The sequence below is a fragment of the Egretta garzetta genome, unplaced genomic scaffold, assembly GCF_000687185.1.
Source record: "Egretta garzetta isolate BGI_Z169 unplaced genomic scaffold, ASM68718v1 scaffold107, whole genome shotgun sequence".
NCBI classification, from domain to species: domain Eukaryota; kingdom Metazoa; phylum Chordata; class Aves; order Pelecaniformes; family Ardeidae; genus Egretta; species Egretta garzetta.
Genome location: NW_009260399.1, coordinates 3,750,568 through 3,766,626, shown reverse-complemented (window position 1 = coordinate 3,766,626; position 16,059 = coordinate 3,750,568). Strand labels below are relative to the sequence as shown.

Here is a 16,059-nt window from a genome sequence, read left to right as displayed (position 1 = left end):
TTTACTTACTGTGGTTGGTTTGGGTTTTTTTTTTGGTTTTCATTTTCTTTACCAGTTAAGTTGGAAATAAAAGAGTTACAGCTAATAAAAAGGGGCACACATAGTTACACAGCAATACAGTAGAGGGAATACAGGCAAATTAGCGCCAAGCTACCATTAACTTAACAGAATTATAAGACCTCTTATGTTGTAGCGCTTGATACCACCTTTCAGATAAGTCTTTTGCAGCCTATGTCTTGGTCTATAACAGGTAAGGCCTTTATGGAAAGTGAGTGGTGTTGCTATATTTATGTTCCATTCTTCATCTCCCATTCCTGGAAGGGGGGAAAAAAAAGATATGGAAAATGTTAGAGAAATCAGGATATTTCACTGATGTCATCAGATCTGCTAAGCCAAAGCCAGCTGAGGTCAGCAACCATTTTTCCATTAACTTTGCTGGATCCAGCCTTCTGCCCACAAATTAGGGAATGCTAACAAGTATGTCCTGATAGTGTCTGTGCGCAGCTTCCACCCCTCCGTGACTATATACGGCAACTTCTTCTCTAGCGCAGTGCAAAGGAGCCACGTTTGTTTTCTGCAAAGGGTACTCATGGAGCAAATTCACACACAACAGTTGGTCTAAAGTGCTCAGTGGGAGCTGAATAAGAGAGAGGCTGATTTAGCATATAGGGCTTTTTAACTTACTTGCATGAGACAGCAGGAAGCGCTCAGTATCTCTCATAGCTGACACCAAGTGATTGCTTTACTACTCTTCAATTTTTTACTTATAAAATTCATGGCAGACACATTTCTATGGCTAAAAATGGCAACTTACTGAGGTAGAGAGACTTACAGGCAGGGTAAAGAAAAACAAGTTAGCTTATATTGCATTTGCTTCCCGTATACATAATGCAAGTTGAACTAATGCTTGGCAAGTTAAAGAAAACACTTTGCCTTTACGTGTCTCAGTTCCCCACTACCATCCACAGCAAAGCATGTAATCTATAATGCTTTCACCCATATGTTGCAGAGCAAGGTATTGCCATTTCTTCTGCCACATAAGTGAAAAATGGTGAGATTGCTATAGCTAAATACCCAGTTAAATCAAACTTGTGGCTGTTGAGTGATGCCTACAGTATTTCCTAACAGTACCTAGGAGCAGGAGAGCTGAAGAGGGATGGGCTCAGCCTAGGACATGCATACCGCACCTACTCCCTGACACCCTTACAGCAAATAACGCAGATACGATGGAAAATTGGCCTCTCGCTGAAGTAAAATCCCCGTGGAGCAACCGCCCAGCTCTCCTCGCCAGGCACCGGTCTCTACAGCTTCCTCTCCCACCCATCCACTCTGCAGCGATACTCTGCAGGCAGCTGGCTGACTTGGCTCTCAACCTGAATTCCTGAATTTAACACTCATTCCACAATATTTAAGAGCTCTGACTGAAACCTGTTACTTATCCATGTAAATATCTGGTTCTGCTGCAGAAACCAGTAATAGCATTAGTTTGGCTAAAGAGCTGCATGACCATGACACCTCGTCAACCACTGTAAAGCAACAGTAACGGTCACACTTGGTGGCTGCTTTAGCAATATAAGAGAAGAAATCTTGGGTTTGAAGCAGGTAGACAATAGTTGGGGTTTTTCTTCTTTTAATCTTGCCAGGGGTTGTTTTCTTCATTGAAATGGTACTTCTATTACAATATATTTTAAATATTTAGTTTTACACTTCAAATTATGGCAAACCTAAACTTAAAACACAGTCCTGGTAAAAACTAAATTACTTTAAAATGGATATATAATGTAAATTCTCTATGTATATGCTGCCAAAGCTCTAAAGGAAGTCGTTGGCTAAGCAACTGGGAGGAGAATTTTTCTAAGTGTTAAATAAGCCTTGAAAGCAGTAGCTTCTTTTTGCAGGTGCAGAAGGACTTTTTCTTTGTTTCCATTTCTCCAGCAGGTTCACGCCAATGAAAGAATGTTTAAGTCAACACTGACAGCCTGATGGGGAGCTGGGAAACGGGGAGAGCTCCTTTTCTTCTCCAGCCCCTGAACACGAGCAAAATGTAAGCTGCTGACATTCACCAGTCCACCAACTTTGAAAACAGATCAGAAATACTCATTGCATTTTCTGTGCTACACATAACAATTTGGTTTTAGAAATTAATTGGAAATGTGAAATATTTAAGTAATTGTTTTGCTTGTACAGCAAGGATATTTGGAGTATTTCACATCTCTAGCAATGCTAATGCAGAATATTGTTTTCCACTTTTTAATAGTCTCCAGTTTCAGCCAAGTAGAGATTAATAGCGTTGCAATTAAAATGCCTTCTGACTTCCTAAAACCATGCATGATTAGTTTCTAAAAAAATTTAAAAGCACATTACAAGCAGAAAAGTTAAAAAATCCAAATATATGCATTTATGTATATAGGTACAGTGTACATCCTAAACAGTCACTCCCCAAATTGCTGCTAGTTCTTAGATTTAATACTAGCTCTGTCCTTTTGCTTCTCTCTCTACTTCCCTCCCATGTCAGTGCACCTGGCAGGAGAGAGGGTGGCTGCAAACACGAGGCTGGCTGGTGACAGACCTGGCATCCTTTGTGCCAGGGAAGAGCAAGAAGGGAGGCATTCAGCATATTCAAATACATACTGGTGGTGGTGGTGGGGAAATCTGACATTGTGAACACTTAACACAACACCCTCATAATGCCGGGAGATTTGCCAGCTGCTGAAGATTGCAAGCGTTAGCAGGGACTTGAAACCTGTTTCACGCCCACATATTACGCTGACATCCATGCGTGGAGAGCCAAATAAGTTCTGCTCTGGGATACTCACGTGCGACGCCCTTTCTTTAGCCACAGCTATATGGCCTGGGCTCACACATTACTGCAAAAGGCCAGAAGAACTGAGCGCCAGATTCCACCCTCGCACATGTGCCGCTAACTCCCCTGGAAAGCGGGGGGTGCTGCAGATGCATACCTGATGGCAGGCTTTGGCTGCGGCTCCTTACGAACAGGCTGAGCACAGCTTGGCTTGCACTATCTAATTCAGCAAAATTTCACAACATCTAGTGTATGGGGTTTTAGGAAAAAGCTGTTAAAGCTGAATTGGATACTTCAAGTTGTTTTTCCCAGGATGGGAAATGTGCTTAGTAGCTCCGTATCCTTTCTGATTAGCCTAATCTTATATCCAAGATTCCTCTACAAAAGAGCTTGACCAACCTCTCGTGCCACCCAAAGCGAAGCGATATCAGACAACACAGCGGGGTTCTTCCTGTATGGTATATGCTGAGCATAAAGAATGTACTACAGCTGGAAGGTATTCTTTACACCAAAAATGTTTAGGTTTTTATAGTGCCTTGGTTCCTCCAGCTCTACAGATCAAATGGCTGGCTTCAATGTGCCCGTCCAGCATGTAGCACAAATCCACGCTCCCTTTCCTAAGGACTGTACTCTAACTGCTAGGCCACATTCCCGAGTAACGCTGTGCTAACATGCAAATCTAAATCGAAGTGCATAGTTAGAGATGGTATCTTTATGAGACAAATTAGGGTATAACTGGAGTACGCAGATAAGCTTTAGAGCACAATAAGCACATAAGCTCTGAAACACAAGCAGCGAACTTCAGTTAAATAGAACTGAAACCTATTGCTCCGAGTTTAATTATTCCTAGCTGAATTTAAATGAAGCAGGCTAACTGGCAGGAAAAGCGGTTGATGTCTGTGGAAAAGATGAAGGAAATGGTGGCAAAAGAAGGGTAAGAAGGCTTTCACATAAGGTACAGTGGGAGAAGAATTCATGGCCTGGGCAATGTGGAGAGGTTAAAGGGAGTAGGGGGAGGAAACGGAGAGATTAGGATGTGCCAGAAAACCAAATCACTTATTGAGATGATGATGTTTCAGTATCTACTTCGTTTAGGTGCCAGGCTCGTGCTCAGTTACTGTAAATGTGTATCATCAATGAAGACGTGTAACAAAAGTTACTTAAAAAAAAAATCTCTGTACAGAATACTTCATTGTTTTGAAAAAACAAATGGACTGCATGACAGCCAAATGTCTATGGTTATTGTTGTTTATAATTACAACTAGCAGTAACTACTAAATCAACAAAAGCTTGGGCCAACACTGTTACTGTCACTCTTGGTTAAGTGCTGCCCACATGCTAGCAAATTTAGCCCAACAGAACGGGCATAAAAATCTCATGTAAACTGAAGCACGAAAATTAGGAAACTCTAACAATAGAAGGGGAACACAACCTTCAGCCTGGTACTTGTGAGACTACCTTAAATTAATTCAATTTCTACCTTAAATGTACATTAAGAGTAGATACTCGTACAACTTATTATTGATTATTATAATGTAGAACTATTCTTGTCTTGTACCAGCTGGCAAAGATCAAACCCAATCTTGTGTTGTTTCAGAACACTTACTATAACGGTGCTCTTCTAACCACTTATCTGCTACGCAGATTAGTGTAACTTTATGAATTTTAGATGGACTGTCTACACCACAGACCACTTACCTGGCAAATTAAATCTATAAAGGAAGAGAGAAAAGCAGGGAATGAGAGAGTAGAGACGAATCTGTCTCACAAACGACTTGCCAATTCTTCTGCAAAAGGTTCCCCCAAATCAGCGGTAGTTATGTAGCAATACAAGTAATTTAGATATGGCACATTCTCTTCCTACAGCTAAATTTCACCCACAGAAGCAACAGGAACCAACTTTTCCCCCTCTCCTCTGTCTCTGTCTCACCACAAGCAAGTATTTACATTTTTAGAAGTAAGAAAAAGGACAAAGAAAACTAGACAGAAGTCTTCTCACCTTTGCTTTTCGAAGGACATGGCCTCGACACGGAGAATTATTTGATGAGGGAGGTCGCTTCAGCGCTGCTGCACTGTTCACAGGTATTGAGCATTCAGTATCACTGGTATCACAACTGGAGATTGGAGAGTTTTCCAAAGTTCGGTGCTTGAAAACTGGGGACTAATAAAGAGTGAAAACCCTACATTGAGTTTCCTCTGAATAGTCACATGAGCAGTATTTTCTATCTGGACTTAGAACTGCAGACTTTTTTTAAAGAAACCATATTCATAATAATGACGGATAAATGAAGAAGAGATTAGAACAAATGAAAACCAAACAAAGTGTGTGTTCTGTCACAAAAATTCAAGTTTGTTTTCTGGGATTAAACAACATTGGGTCATCTGGAGGAACATCCCTCTGCTCCTTCTGATGCAGCTACCCAGTTGCTTCCGACACAGAGCCACAGCATGAGCCAGGGCTGCCACACTCCATCGTGAATGTGTGAGATGCAGCTCTTGCAAAGGGTGACAGTGACTGACAGGACGCAGACACAAGTAGGTCTCCATCACTGTACGATGACTTGGTGCATTTACATGTCACTGGGATGGAGCAATGTCTCAGTTCATGCACTTTTACAGTCACTGAGGGCAAGGAGGTGTTAGCTTTTTACATCATCCTAACACATACTGCCTGTGCTTCCCATGTATACCTGCTCCCTGTTGCTGTAGAAAGTACACCAGAGGTAGGTGATGAATACAAATAATGCAGAAAGACATTCAGGTCTGCTCTTATTTCCTGGCCTTAATAAACCTTTTGAAAACTATCGGTTCCCACTCATTTTACTGGAGCTGAGAAGTTCATGGTGTTCGGGTTTGGGTGTTTAATGGCTTTGCATACCTGTGGGCTTGATGTTCCTGACTTGGGTTCAATAGCCAAGCCCAGTGTGATGCCACCAGCCAAGGCTTTCTTAAGGCTCTCCTTCACCTCGGTCAGTTCTAGCTCCAGGTTTACACGCTCAGCCTCCTTCTGCTTACACTCCTCTTCCAACTTCTTTAACTTGTCTTCAAGAATCACTTGGGTCTTCCTGCCTGTCATCCACAGCAGTGTTATTATTTCAACAAGAAGCTTCAATTGACACTTACAGAAATTATTTTCTTTTAAAAAAAGTGAGGAACAAGGTCTCTAAAAATCAGTGACATCACAAAAAAGTTATGTACTTTGCAAAACCCACTTTTTTTTTATACCTAAAAAGTTTAGCAACAGAAATCAAATGCTTTCTTTCAGGTCCCTTCCTAAGTTTCTGGCTTAGCTTCAAATCAGTATTTGTTTTGTTATTTTTCCATGTCGTGAAAATAAAATTAGCCAGTCACAACAAAATTATTCCCATGTTCTCCTTGTCTGAAGCCTCCATCAGTGTCATTTCATAGGGGTTTATATATATACACACACACACATATCTAAAATATGTATATAAAATAAGTGTATACACCTACACATTCATGTAACATATATTTATACTATATATTTTCTATCCCTATAGAAAGTAAGTATAGACATTACAGAGTATTGTTTAACATCAAACCCAAACCTTATGAAGTGGCACGTCTTCAGCACAGAATACAAACCCATTTGGATATCTAAGCCTACCCAGGGCACAATTCAGCACAAAAAAGGACCTCATACCAGCATTGACTTCAATGGCAGCACGTAGATCTTTTCTTTCTTTTCGGAGCTGGGCCAGCCTATTCCGGAGTGCTTCTTTCCTCTTTAGCAGCTCCTCCTCTTTGCTTTGTAACCTCTTTGCATCTGCCTCCACACGGTTCTTGCCGTATTTGTACTGCTCCGCATCTGTATGTATTGGATTGTGGTCATTTATGGTTAAATTAACAGTAAAGCTCTAAACTATTCCCTGAGACTGAGCATCACATGAAGCATTTCATGGTTGGAGAAACCAGTTTACTATCCCTCTTCCACTGACTTTTTCTCAAGGTCCGTGATTCCCACTGAGTTCTGCAGCACAGCTTTGGAAATGATACGGGATAGACAGTTTGTTCTCTACATTTAGACGGGGAAGATGAGAAATACCAGTCACCTTATAGTACATTTGTTTTGAAAAATGACCTTGCCTTTCTATGTAGTTCAGAAGAAGGAAAGGAGGCTCCTCTTTTATCTCTGACCCCCTGATTTTTAATTGGAAGGGGTCAGAGGAAAAGCTACCTGTTTGCCCTTTTTGCCTGGTTTCCGTTCCTACTTCAAGTACTTAAAGCATACGTCTTTTCTCACCTGACGTAAAAGAATACAAAGATGTTCTCACTTTTTTTGATACTTGAGAACTTTCTTTTTCTTTTTTTTTTAATTTCCCATATAAATGCTTTCATTTCATGGCTCACATGTGTCTGTGGTCCTATTTATATCGCAGCCCCCTCTGCTCCAGTCTCAGACTCAAAGAAAATAGGTCAGCTAACAGATCGCTTTGTCTGCATATCTGAGGGCAAAGTCCACTAAACCATTCCTGATAAACAGTTGTCAAACCAGTTTCAGTTGCTCTTTAGAAACCTAGATGCCTTCACTCCCACAACTATCTAACCCAGTACCAACTGACCTGCATGGTTAGAAAGATACATACTTTCTTCCTGAAGTCTAACCCAAATTTCTCTTGTTGCCGTTAACTCCACAAATTCTTAAGCATTTATCATGAGATTAAAAAAACCCCACATTTTTTCCTTCTTAGCAGAAGCCGCATTTTTGTATCCGTAATTTATTTATTTTTTTTTTTTTAAATCTTTTCTTCTTTAAGCAAAGCAATCCCTGTTAAGGATTTCCTAGAAGCAATTCACCTGCCCAGAAGAACCCTCTTTCTGAATGTGCCACTCATCAACTGAAATCGCCTCTCTCTGAGGAAGCTTTTGAGGTGTGTGGTTTTCTTCATCATTTTGTTATACATTTTCTTTTTCATTAGTGATAAGGGTGCTTCCCCTTTTGACCAATATAGTGTTCTCGTATCTTTCTCAGGACCTCATAAGCCTCTTCCAACAGGAATACTGAATTACTCTCTGCCCCAAATGAAGAGTAATTATTTCCTTTTTTTTCCCCTGCTGCCCTCATGATTTTGCAGTCACGGGTCCACAGCTCATATTTATTGCTCTCCATATGCAACCCTTTATCTTGTGGCATGGCTGAAGTACTAATGAGTCACCAATGCACACAATATCTCCTATTCAAAGTCTTGGTGGGCATCTCCTGCTCAGCCTCTCAGCCACAGAAGAACCACAGTGGTTCTTCATCTTGTTTGTTGAGGTGACAGCTATTTCGGGCATCCTCATGACACCACTCACAAGGAGGCAGCAGAGAGGAGACATACTTACTGGACACAGTGCGCTTCACACATGACACCGAATCAGATTTCTTCGGCTGGCTATTTAAAGTTCTCCCTTTTCCGGTGATCCCATTAGCAGTCGCAGGCGGCTTCTTGCCTTTAAGCTGTGTGAAAACAAAAGCACAAATGGGCTCCAGCTATCCCTGTGCCACTGGCATTACAGTCACCCTTTCATCAAGGGCAAAGCTTGACAAAGAGCCTCCTGCTCAGAGAGCCTTAATCGAGCGCATTGATTGAGCTGGAGATGGCGCTTCCTCCAGAGGTGCCGGCTCTGAGAGCTGCCTGCTCAGCGGGGGCCACGCCGGCCATCACAGGGTAACACCACCGCTGGTGGCTTCACAGTCTCCAAGTTATTTAAAACTGTGTCATTTACTGTATTAAGAAAGCCACCGCGAGGCAGAAAAGTTGCACCTTTGAATAGTTTTATACAGTAAAGAATCTTGAAACATAGGTTTGTCAGAGTTGATTTCATACAGAAAAACCCAACACGGTTTGCCACACAAAAATTCAACGCTGTTTCTTATTTACTATATGACCTTGCCATCCTTGTGGCGCATGGATTTATTTTTTCTTTCAAAACAATGTAATTCTTTCATATTTTTAAATGTTAGGAGTTAAGATACCAATTTCTTCTTACACAACTTCTAGCTACAAATTAATAGTTTTTCTTACTTCTAAAAAGTCAGCCTCTCATAATGGTCAGGCAAGCTCACAACATTAACAGGAACAGCACCTTCCCTGTCCAAGGGGCTTCCATTTAGAGGGCTCTCCTGCAATGAACTCAACCCTGGGAAGAGCAACGCTGTCCCAACTGACCGCAGTGGTTCCGGGGGTGCCTTAGCCGAGCACAGGGTGTATGTGAGCCATGCCCTGGTCACCTGCTTCCAAAAGCTGTTGAGGACTGAACTGGGAGTGCCATGAGAAGCCTGCTGCTGCAGCCAAGGATCAGGGCAATTTATTGCTGGGGTCCACCTCTGCTTCTGCAACTTCACTGAATTCTAATATTCCAATATGACGTTTTTGTAAAGGGTCAAGTGAGTTAACACTTAGATATCTAACTGTTCTGTTTCAGATTAGATTGAAAAACCACCTATCTTCGTGGTACATTTACAGGCTTATGCCAATGGCCAGCTTTCGGAGACTGGCCACGGGCTCTAGAGAAGGTCCCTGGCGTGGCTGTGAGCCAGGCTTGCTCTGCCCCCCTGCTGGGGTCTGCCTGCCTGCTACTGAGGCTGAGCACACAGGGCTTCATCTGCTCTGTCGCCTCGCGTTTCAGCTGAGGTCCAGAAGCCCGAGGCCACCCTCAGAAAGCAGCATAGACATAGGCTGAGGTTTTTTGCAGGGGAAGACAATATCAGGCAGTAATTTAAAAATGGTATATACACACTATATACAATATCATTTAGTATATCTATAATAGATGTTATGATATATATGTGTATTCACAATACATATAACCATAGTACATACAATATACAGATTAGTATAATTCTAGAGAGGCAACTTTGCTGGCACAGCCAGGTCATATTTCACCTTTTTTTTTTTTTTAAGTCACCACTGCCTAAGGGACAGAAGGCAGCTAGATATGCATTCAAGTTAAGTTTGGAAGGTCACATGTATTTTTTTGTTATTATCCACAATCTAAAAATCATCAAGAACTTGTGGGGAAAGCCTTTCCCAGGTGCCAATACTTCCACATCAGAATTTACAGCTTAGCAAACCTGTTTCATCTGCAGTGGACTCATGACTAAACTCTAAGTGCTTCAGCGCTGATGCTAAGGGACTGAAATAGCCCAAGGCCCTTCAGATAACAACCAGATAAACAGAACAGACAAAAAAATAAAAATCTTTGTTAAGTATTAAACAGTACAGTACCTGTGAGCCAGATCCCCTCCCCACAGCAGAGGTATTAGTGACAGACTGAGCAGAAGACAGATTGGATGAGACAGGGTATTTGTAATGGTTAGAGGAGAGTTTGTCAGTAGATAACCTATTGGGTTTTCTGTCAGCTGGCGGATAGCGCGCAAAGATTTTTGGAGACGGCAAGTTATCGTACAGGCCTGCGTTATCATAAAGCATTTCTTCTCCAATGTTCCTGCTACGAGAAGAAGGAAAGCCATCTTCTGGTTCCCACTGCAACACATACACTTTGGCAGTTAGTGAACAATACACCATGCAAAACCTCCTAACTGAAATTAAAACATTAGTAATTCCTTTTGACCATAGCATGCCCTCGGTGTTTAGCAAGCTTATGTTTATTGCTCACACTCAAGTCAAACTATTTAGAAAGAGGGGAGGACACAGTGTGGAAAGGAAGCACCGCATTGCATAGCTCATAGCCTCAGCCATGTGCGTTTTCCATAGCATGAGCAAGCGGGTACTGTCCTATCACCCTTGCTGTTCATAGACTGCACCTTCCGTTGTCAGCTCTAGCACCGGGGGGGCATGAGCAGACTGTGTTACCAGGGGATGCTCACAGGCTACGCAGATGAATCTGTGGGATTACATCTGGTACATGAGTTATTAAAAGTAATATGGCCTAACAGTTAGCAGAAGCCAAGAGGGTTTTTTCTTCTTTTTTTTTCTTTCTTCAGGCTGTATGTCTTTTCAGTGAATACCAGCTGCTGGTATGCTAGTATTACATTTTATTTGATGGAGAATTATTATTCTGAGCTAACCAGCTAAAATAGCTACAGGCCTTTCCTTTTTTTTTTCTTTCCTTTTATTTTTTTTTTTCTCTTTTCAGAAAAATGTAAAGCTCAACAACAATACTCCGGTGATTCATTCACTTAATCTTAAAAGAAACCAACCTGGTTGCCAAATATCCTTCCTTAATCCATCCTGGCTGTGGCAGTACACTACTCATACAAAGGCTTGAGCACATCCAAGAACTACACACACAGCCTACTCACCACACATGTGGCCGTGTGCTGCTCCCAAGAGGGGTTTTCCACCATCGTTCTGACATTACTAAGACATGACGAAGGACTGAACTTGCAGTCCTCTTAACACTTTGAAACTCTGAATTTCTCTTGAGTTCAGCCTTAGTGGGGACCTTTCTGAAGCAGCCCAAATTAAGAGCTGACACAGTCTGTAGCTCCCCTTTAAATCTTCCTGAGGACCACATATTGCTATAGGTTAACGTCAACTATGTGTTAAACCCTATTACACATCTGCCTACCATTAGCTCCTCAAATTATAAAGCTGGAAGCGACCACTGTGGCTCTCCTTCGGGATGAGCAGCACCTACTGTCATGAGGCATGCGGTCCCAGGGAATGAATGTTTGGGTTTTGGGGATTTTTTTCAACAGACACCAAAAAGTGCCTGGTGTAACTGAGTCCTTAATTTTGCCAGATCTGGTGTGATCTAAAAATTACCATCTCCAGTGAGTATTATATTCAAGGGCTTGGCAACAAATCATCAGCAGGCAACTGCTTTCTAAATGCACGTTGGCTCACGTGCAGGTTAATGTAAACAATATGTCCTGTACCCCTCATGCTCTGTAGGTGTGAGAGAAGTCTGCAGCCCCTAATCAAAAATATAGGACTTCATTTGGAAGCTGCCCAGTGGGGCTTTTTAGATAATATAATTTTCAGATGTCCATGCATTCAACACATGCAAACCATTTGTTCTGTGCAAATTCAATTCTTACCGATCCATTTATGCAGGGAACATCGTCGTAATGAAGTGCCATTCCACTCGGACAGGCGTAGCCATTGGCAGTGCTTCCCCGATACGGATTTGTAGATATAACGCGCCTGTTCATAAAACTGAATAAAGCAAAATAAAAATAATAAAAACCAGCACTTGAGCCTAAGTCTAAATGGTGATTTAGTGGTATGTTCCCCATATCTGATTATGTAGCCTGGAAGTACATATCTTCTCATTGTCTAAAGGAAAGCTGAGGACAGTTTTCCTTCTTTTGCTACTCGCATGCTGCTGCTAGCAGCCAATATTACACCATCTGTTCCTGTACTCCATTCCTACAGTGGGGATGAGACTGTGTGAAAGCCAGGAGGGCAACAGCTGTAACTGCTCAGTGGCATGTTTACATGGGAACCTGCTGATCTGTGTTATAAGCCAGCTTGCAACCAGCGTCCTGTAGAAGTTCCCTTGTTGTCTGCATCAGGCAGAAGCAGGTGTTTCTGGGCGCATGCACGTTTTTTTTTTGGGATGGGGGGTGGGGGGTGGGAGGACTTAGGGACTTGGAGAAAGAAGAATCAAATCCAGCAAAAATTTGTAAAAAAAAAAGTGGAACGTTGATGACATCTAAGTTCACATATCTATGAAAATTTGCTGAATATTTTATTCCCCAAAATCTGGGAATTTTTAATTTCCATATCAGAACTTTTGGCTGGGTAGAGTACACACAATGGCACTATGCTTCCCAGCTCTCTGTCTGCGTAACTGTGCATGGAAATACTTTATACACTCATTCTTGCTCTGTTTCACATGGCAGATCTGAGCCCACTGGACACTTCAAAAGGGTTTTTATATATATATGAATATAAATCACGGAATCATAGAATCATTTAGGTTGGAAAACACCTTTAAGATCATCAAGTCCAACTGTTAACCTAATACTGCCAAGACCACCACTAAATCATGTCCCTAAGCACCAAGTCTACGTGTCTTTTAAATACTCCAAGGATGGGGACTCAACCACTTCCCTGGGAAGCCTGTGCCAGTGCTTTGTAATCCTTTCAGTGAAGAAATTTTTCCTGATATCCAATTTAAAGCTCCCCAGCAGAACTTGAAGCCATTTCTTCTTGTTCTATCACTTGTAACTTATATATACTGTTTTTTATATATATATATGTATCTGTATGTTTGTTTATTTATTCCTCCCCTCTCCCCCAAATCAACATTGCAGCTTGTTTTACTGGAATTCTGCAGAACACATGCAAGATATCATGAACTTTGGCCTTGTGTTGGGACCTAACAATGCAGAAAATGGCAGAATCAGGCCCAATAGCAATGACGACCCCAAGGGTGAGTTTTCCTTTGTAGCAACCACTGAAATTGAACGAGATATAGAGTGAGCTCCCAAATAATTTCCATAGCTTTAGGTGTATGTGAATGGGAAAACAAAGCTTTCCATCCCAAACAATGGAACTATTCAGACACTGTGCTGACATTCATAAAATATGATAAAACCCTATTAAATAAGAGAGGGTCTTCTGTAGTGCTGGCCCGAGATCAAGAATGCTGTGGTTTCAACAGTTGCTTTCTTTTGGCTTTGGAATAACATGGAGTACACTGAATTTCTCATTCAGAGGGAGACAGACCTCATCCAACTGCGGCTCACCTGAGCCATGGGAGACCCAGGCTCACAGGAGGGATGAACCTACCCCATTCGGTGTGAACCCTTCAGGGCAGGGCAGGGGTGGAATAATCATGGGCCAGAAGCTTTTCTTACTTCACACAAACAACAAAAATCCCAAGATAAATTCCATTATAAAAATATTTTTAACTTTATCATATCTCATACTTGATTAGACATTGTTAAAGGGCTGCATTTGTTTACTGTTCCTCTTAATGAAGAACATTACCCAAGTGGTTCTGGTTAGTCTGAAGGACTGCATTTGGAGCTGGTACTGTATTTCTTTCTATTCAAGTAGAGTGGTGTATAATAACCATGTCTGAAAACTGTGATACTCATTAATGACTTCTGATGCACCTGTAGTAACTATTTCCACCACCAAAGGAAGAGAATGTAAGCAATTCATAAGCATTATTTCACTCAGCCTCACTAATCCTGTTTACAGATGCATCCATGTAAGTTAACTGTATTCTGAAACTGCTAGATGGGAAAGCAAGTGGAGAAAACCTTCTTGCAAGCATTTTTTCTTCAGCCTTTCCTAGATACCTAATGATTTAGATGAAGAAAATTGATGGGACTATTAATGAAGAGCTGATCATTTTGCAAAGCATCAGTCTCAGGAAACGAATAACCATTAATCCTGAAGTGACTGTGATAATCAAAGCTTTAATGATAACTGCAGTTAATTTGGAGTACTGCTATTCATTCTATAAAGGGCAGCGGTAGTATTTTATTAACACTTAAGCATCGTCGTCATTCCTCCTCATTTTCTAGGAGTAGCTGAAAATCAGCAGACAGCTACTCTCCTTGCTTATCAACAAGCTCTTAGAGTCTTTTAAAGACACCCAATGAATTTTAACTAATTCTTACTAGGGGAATTCTGCTATTTTGCAAGTTGTTTGACATTCCTTTCTAACATGTGGTCTAGTTGCATATGTTTTTTCACTTGGCTCCAATTAATATCACATTTGTTCAGAAAAGGAAAGCCAAGCAGTATTTGGGGGAAAAGGTTTCCATTCTATTTCTTTCTTAAATGTGGTTATTGCTAGATGCTGACTGAAGCAAAAATACATGTCAACACAGGATAAACTTTTTGAGCCCTATTAACTTCAAAACAAATATTAATGTAGTCTGTAAGCTACGTGCATTTTGATTCGATCAACATTATCTGGTTTTCACAAAACCGGGCTTGTGGTAACACTGAGTCACTTTGGTTTCTGTCAGAAGTCATTCAAACCAGATCCTGAATGAAGCTGCCCGTTTTCTCTCGTTAAAGCTCGCTTAACACCTCACTAATGGCAGGAGAGTCTTCTTTTGGAAAACTCTGACGCTTTTGCCTTTTTTTAAATTTTTTTTTCATATTCAGTCTGTTTAAAGTTATGATGGACAGATGGGGTGTGATTCTCTAATATATTAAGTTACATGAATTCCAAATTTGCATGGGTAGTCTCATTTTGCAGCGTGAGGAGGCCCTTGCCAGCTGTCTTTTCAAGCCACCCACTTTCTGACCCTGGGAAACCACAGGGTACATCTGCAGCAGGGCACCCTGCCTGTCCCGACTGTCCCTTCACTCCCGATTCTGAACAACCTCATCTAGCCGAGGAAGAGTGACGGTCTCTTCTCACCAAGGCCTGCTTTAATTTGATTTGAACATGTAAATCACTATATATGCTAAGTATGCATTACTTTTCTTAACACAGGCTGGGTGATGGTGTAGTGATTTGCAGTTTCGACAGAGTTTCTGGGCTGCGCCCTTGACACCTTCCCTATTTCCACCTCTTAAATTAAACCGCAGAAATTAACATGACTGGTGTGAGCTTGATGAAGTTTTTAAGTAATCAAAGAAGAACTTGAGAAGGAAACACCGAGAATGTGACTATCCAAGACGTAAATTTGCTGTGCATTTTTAGTGTACAGCATATATTGGCTATACGTACAGCAAATACAGCCAACAGATAAATGTGAACTACGTAGTTGCGTATTTATTTAATTTTCAGCATATCTGTCCTCTTCCGGGGATAGTTCTAAGTCTTCAGACAAAATAAACTATTAAAATATAGCATATGGTAAGGAGACTTACTGAAAAAATGAGTAAAGATTTGAGTAAAGTTGGATGGTGTCTGCATCTTTTACAGAACTTAGCAGGATGCCAGCACGATAATCATAAACACATCTGACATGCTGTGATGCTGAAACACTTCAGGAGTTCAATATCTGGCAAAGGGGATGGGAGGGGGTGGATTTGATAAGCTCTCTTGGCATCAGAGTTAACATAGAGATATAAATCCTCGCAGTACGGAAACACCCGGGTAGCGGAACGCCTCTCACCAGAACGTCTGTTTGGCAGCCTGGATGACGCTTGCGGTCATTTCCACGTCGATGTAGTCGTAGTGCAGAGCTCCGGGGTCTGTTGAAGACCCCGTTTCCGCCAGCAAAATTCCTATCCATCTGCCCATGTCTTCGGAGGAGGATGCCTGCAAGGAGAGGGAAGGGCGTACGTCAGGTCTTTAGGCTGCCACTGAGCTGAGGATTATTTCAAACCGGCACATTCTGCTTGGCTGACAAATTGCTACCA

The 16,059-nt window shown here is 41.5% G+C and overlaps 1 protein-coding gene across 2 annotated transcripts in view; it reads right to left on the bottom strand.

Annotated features, from left to right (window-relative positions):
- Positions 1 to 287: 287 nt before the first annotated feature.
- AFAP1 (actin filament associated protein 1) overlaps positions 288 to 16,059 on the bottom strand; it is a 61,368-nt gene continuing 45,596 nt past the window's right edge. Inside the window, exons 10-17 of one of the 2 annotated variants that reach the window (XM_009643216.2) lie at positions 15,813 to 15,958; positions 11,814 to 11,931; positions 10,036 to 10,293; positions 8,150 to 8,264; positions 6,468 to 6,632; positions 5,682 to 5,872; positions 4,803 to 4,964; positions 288 to 314 (exon numbers count right to left, since the gene is read on the bottom strand). In XM_009643216.2, the coding sequence (XP_009641511.1) occupies positions 288 to 314; positions 4,803 to 4,964; positions 5,682 to 5,872; positions 6,468 to 6,632; positions 8,150 to 8,264; positions 10,036 to 10,293; positions 11,814 to 11,931; positions 15,813 to 15,958 (1,182 nt within the window). The remainder of the gene's footprint in view (positions 315 to 4,802; positions 4,965 to 5,681; positions 5,873 to 6,467; positions 6,633 to 8,149; positions 8,265 to 10,035; positions 10,294 to 11,813; positions 11,932 to 15,812; positions 15,959 to 16,059) is intronic. The other variant, XM_009643217.2, reaches the window with a different exon arrangement.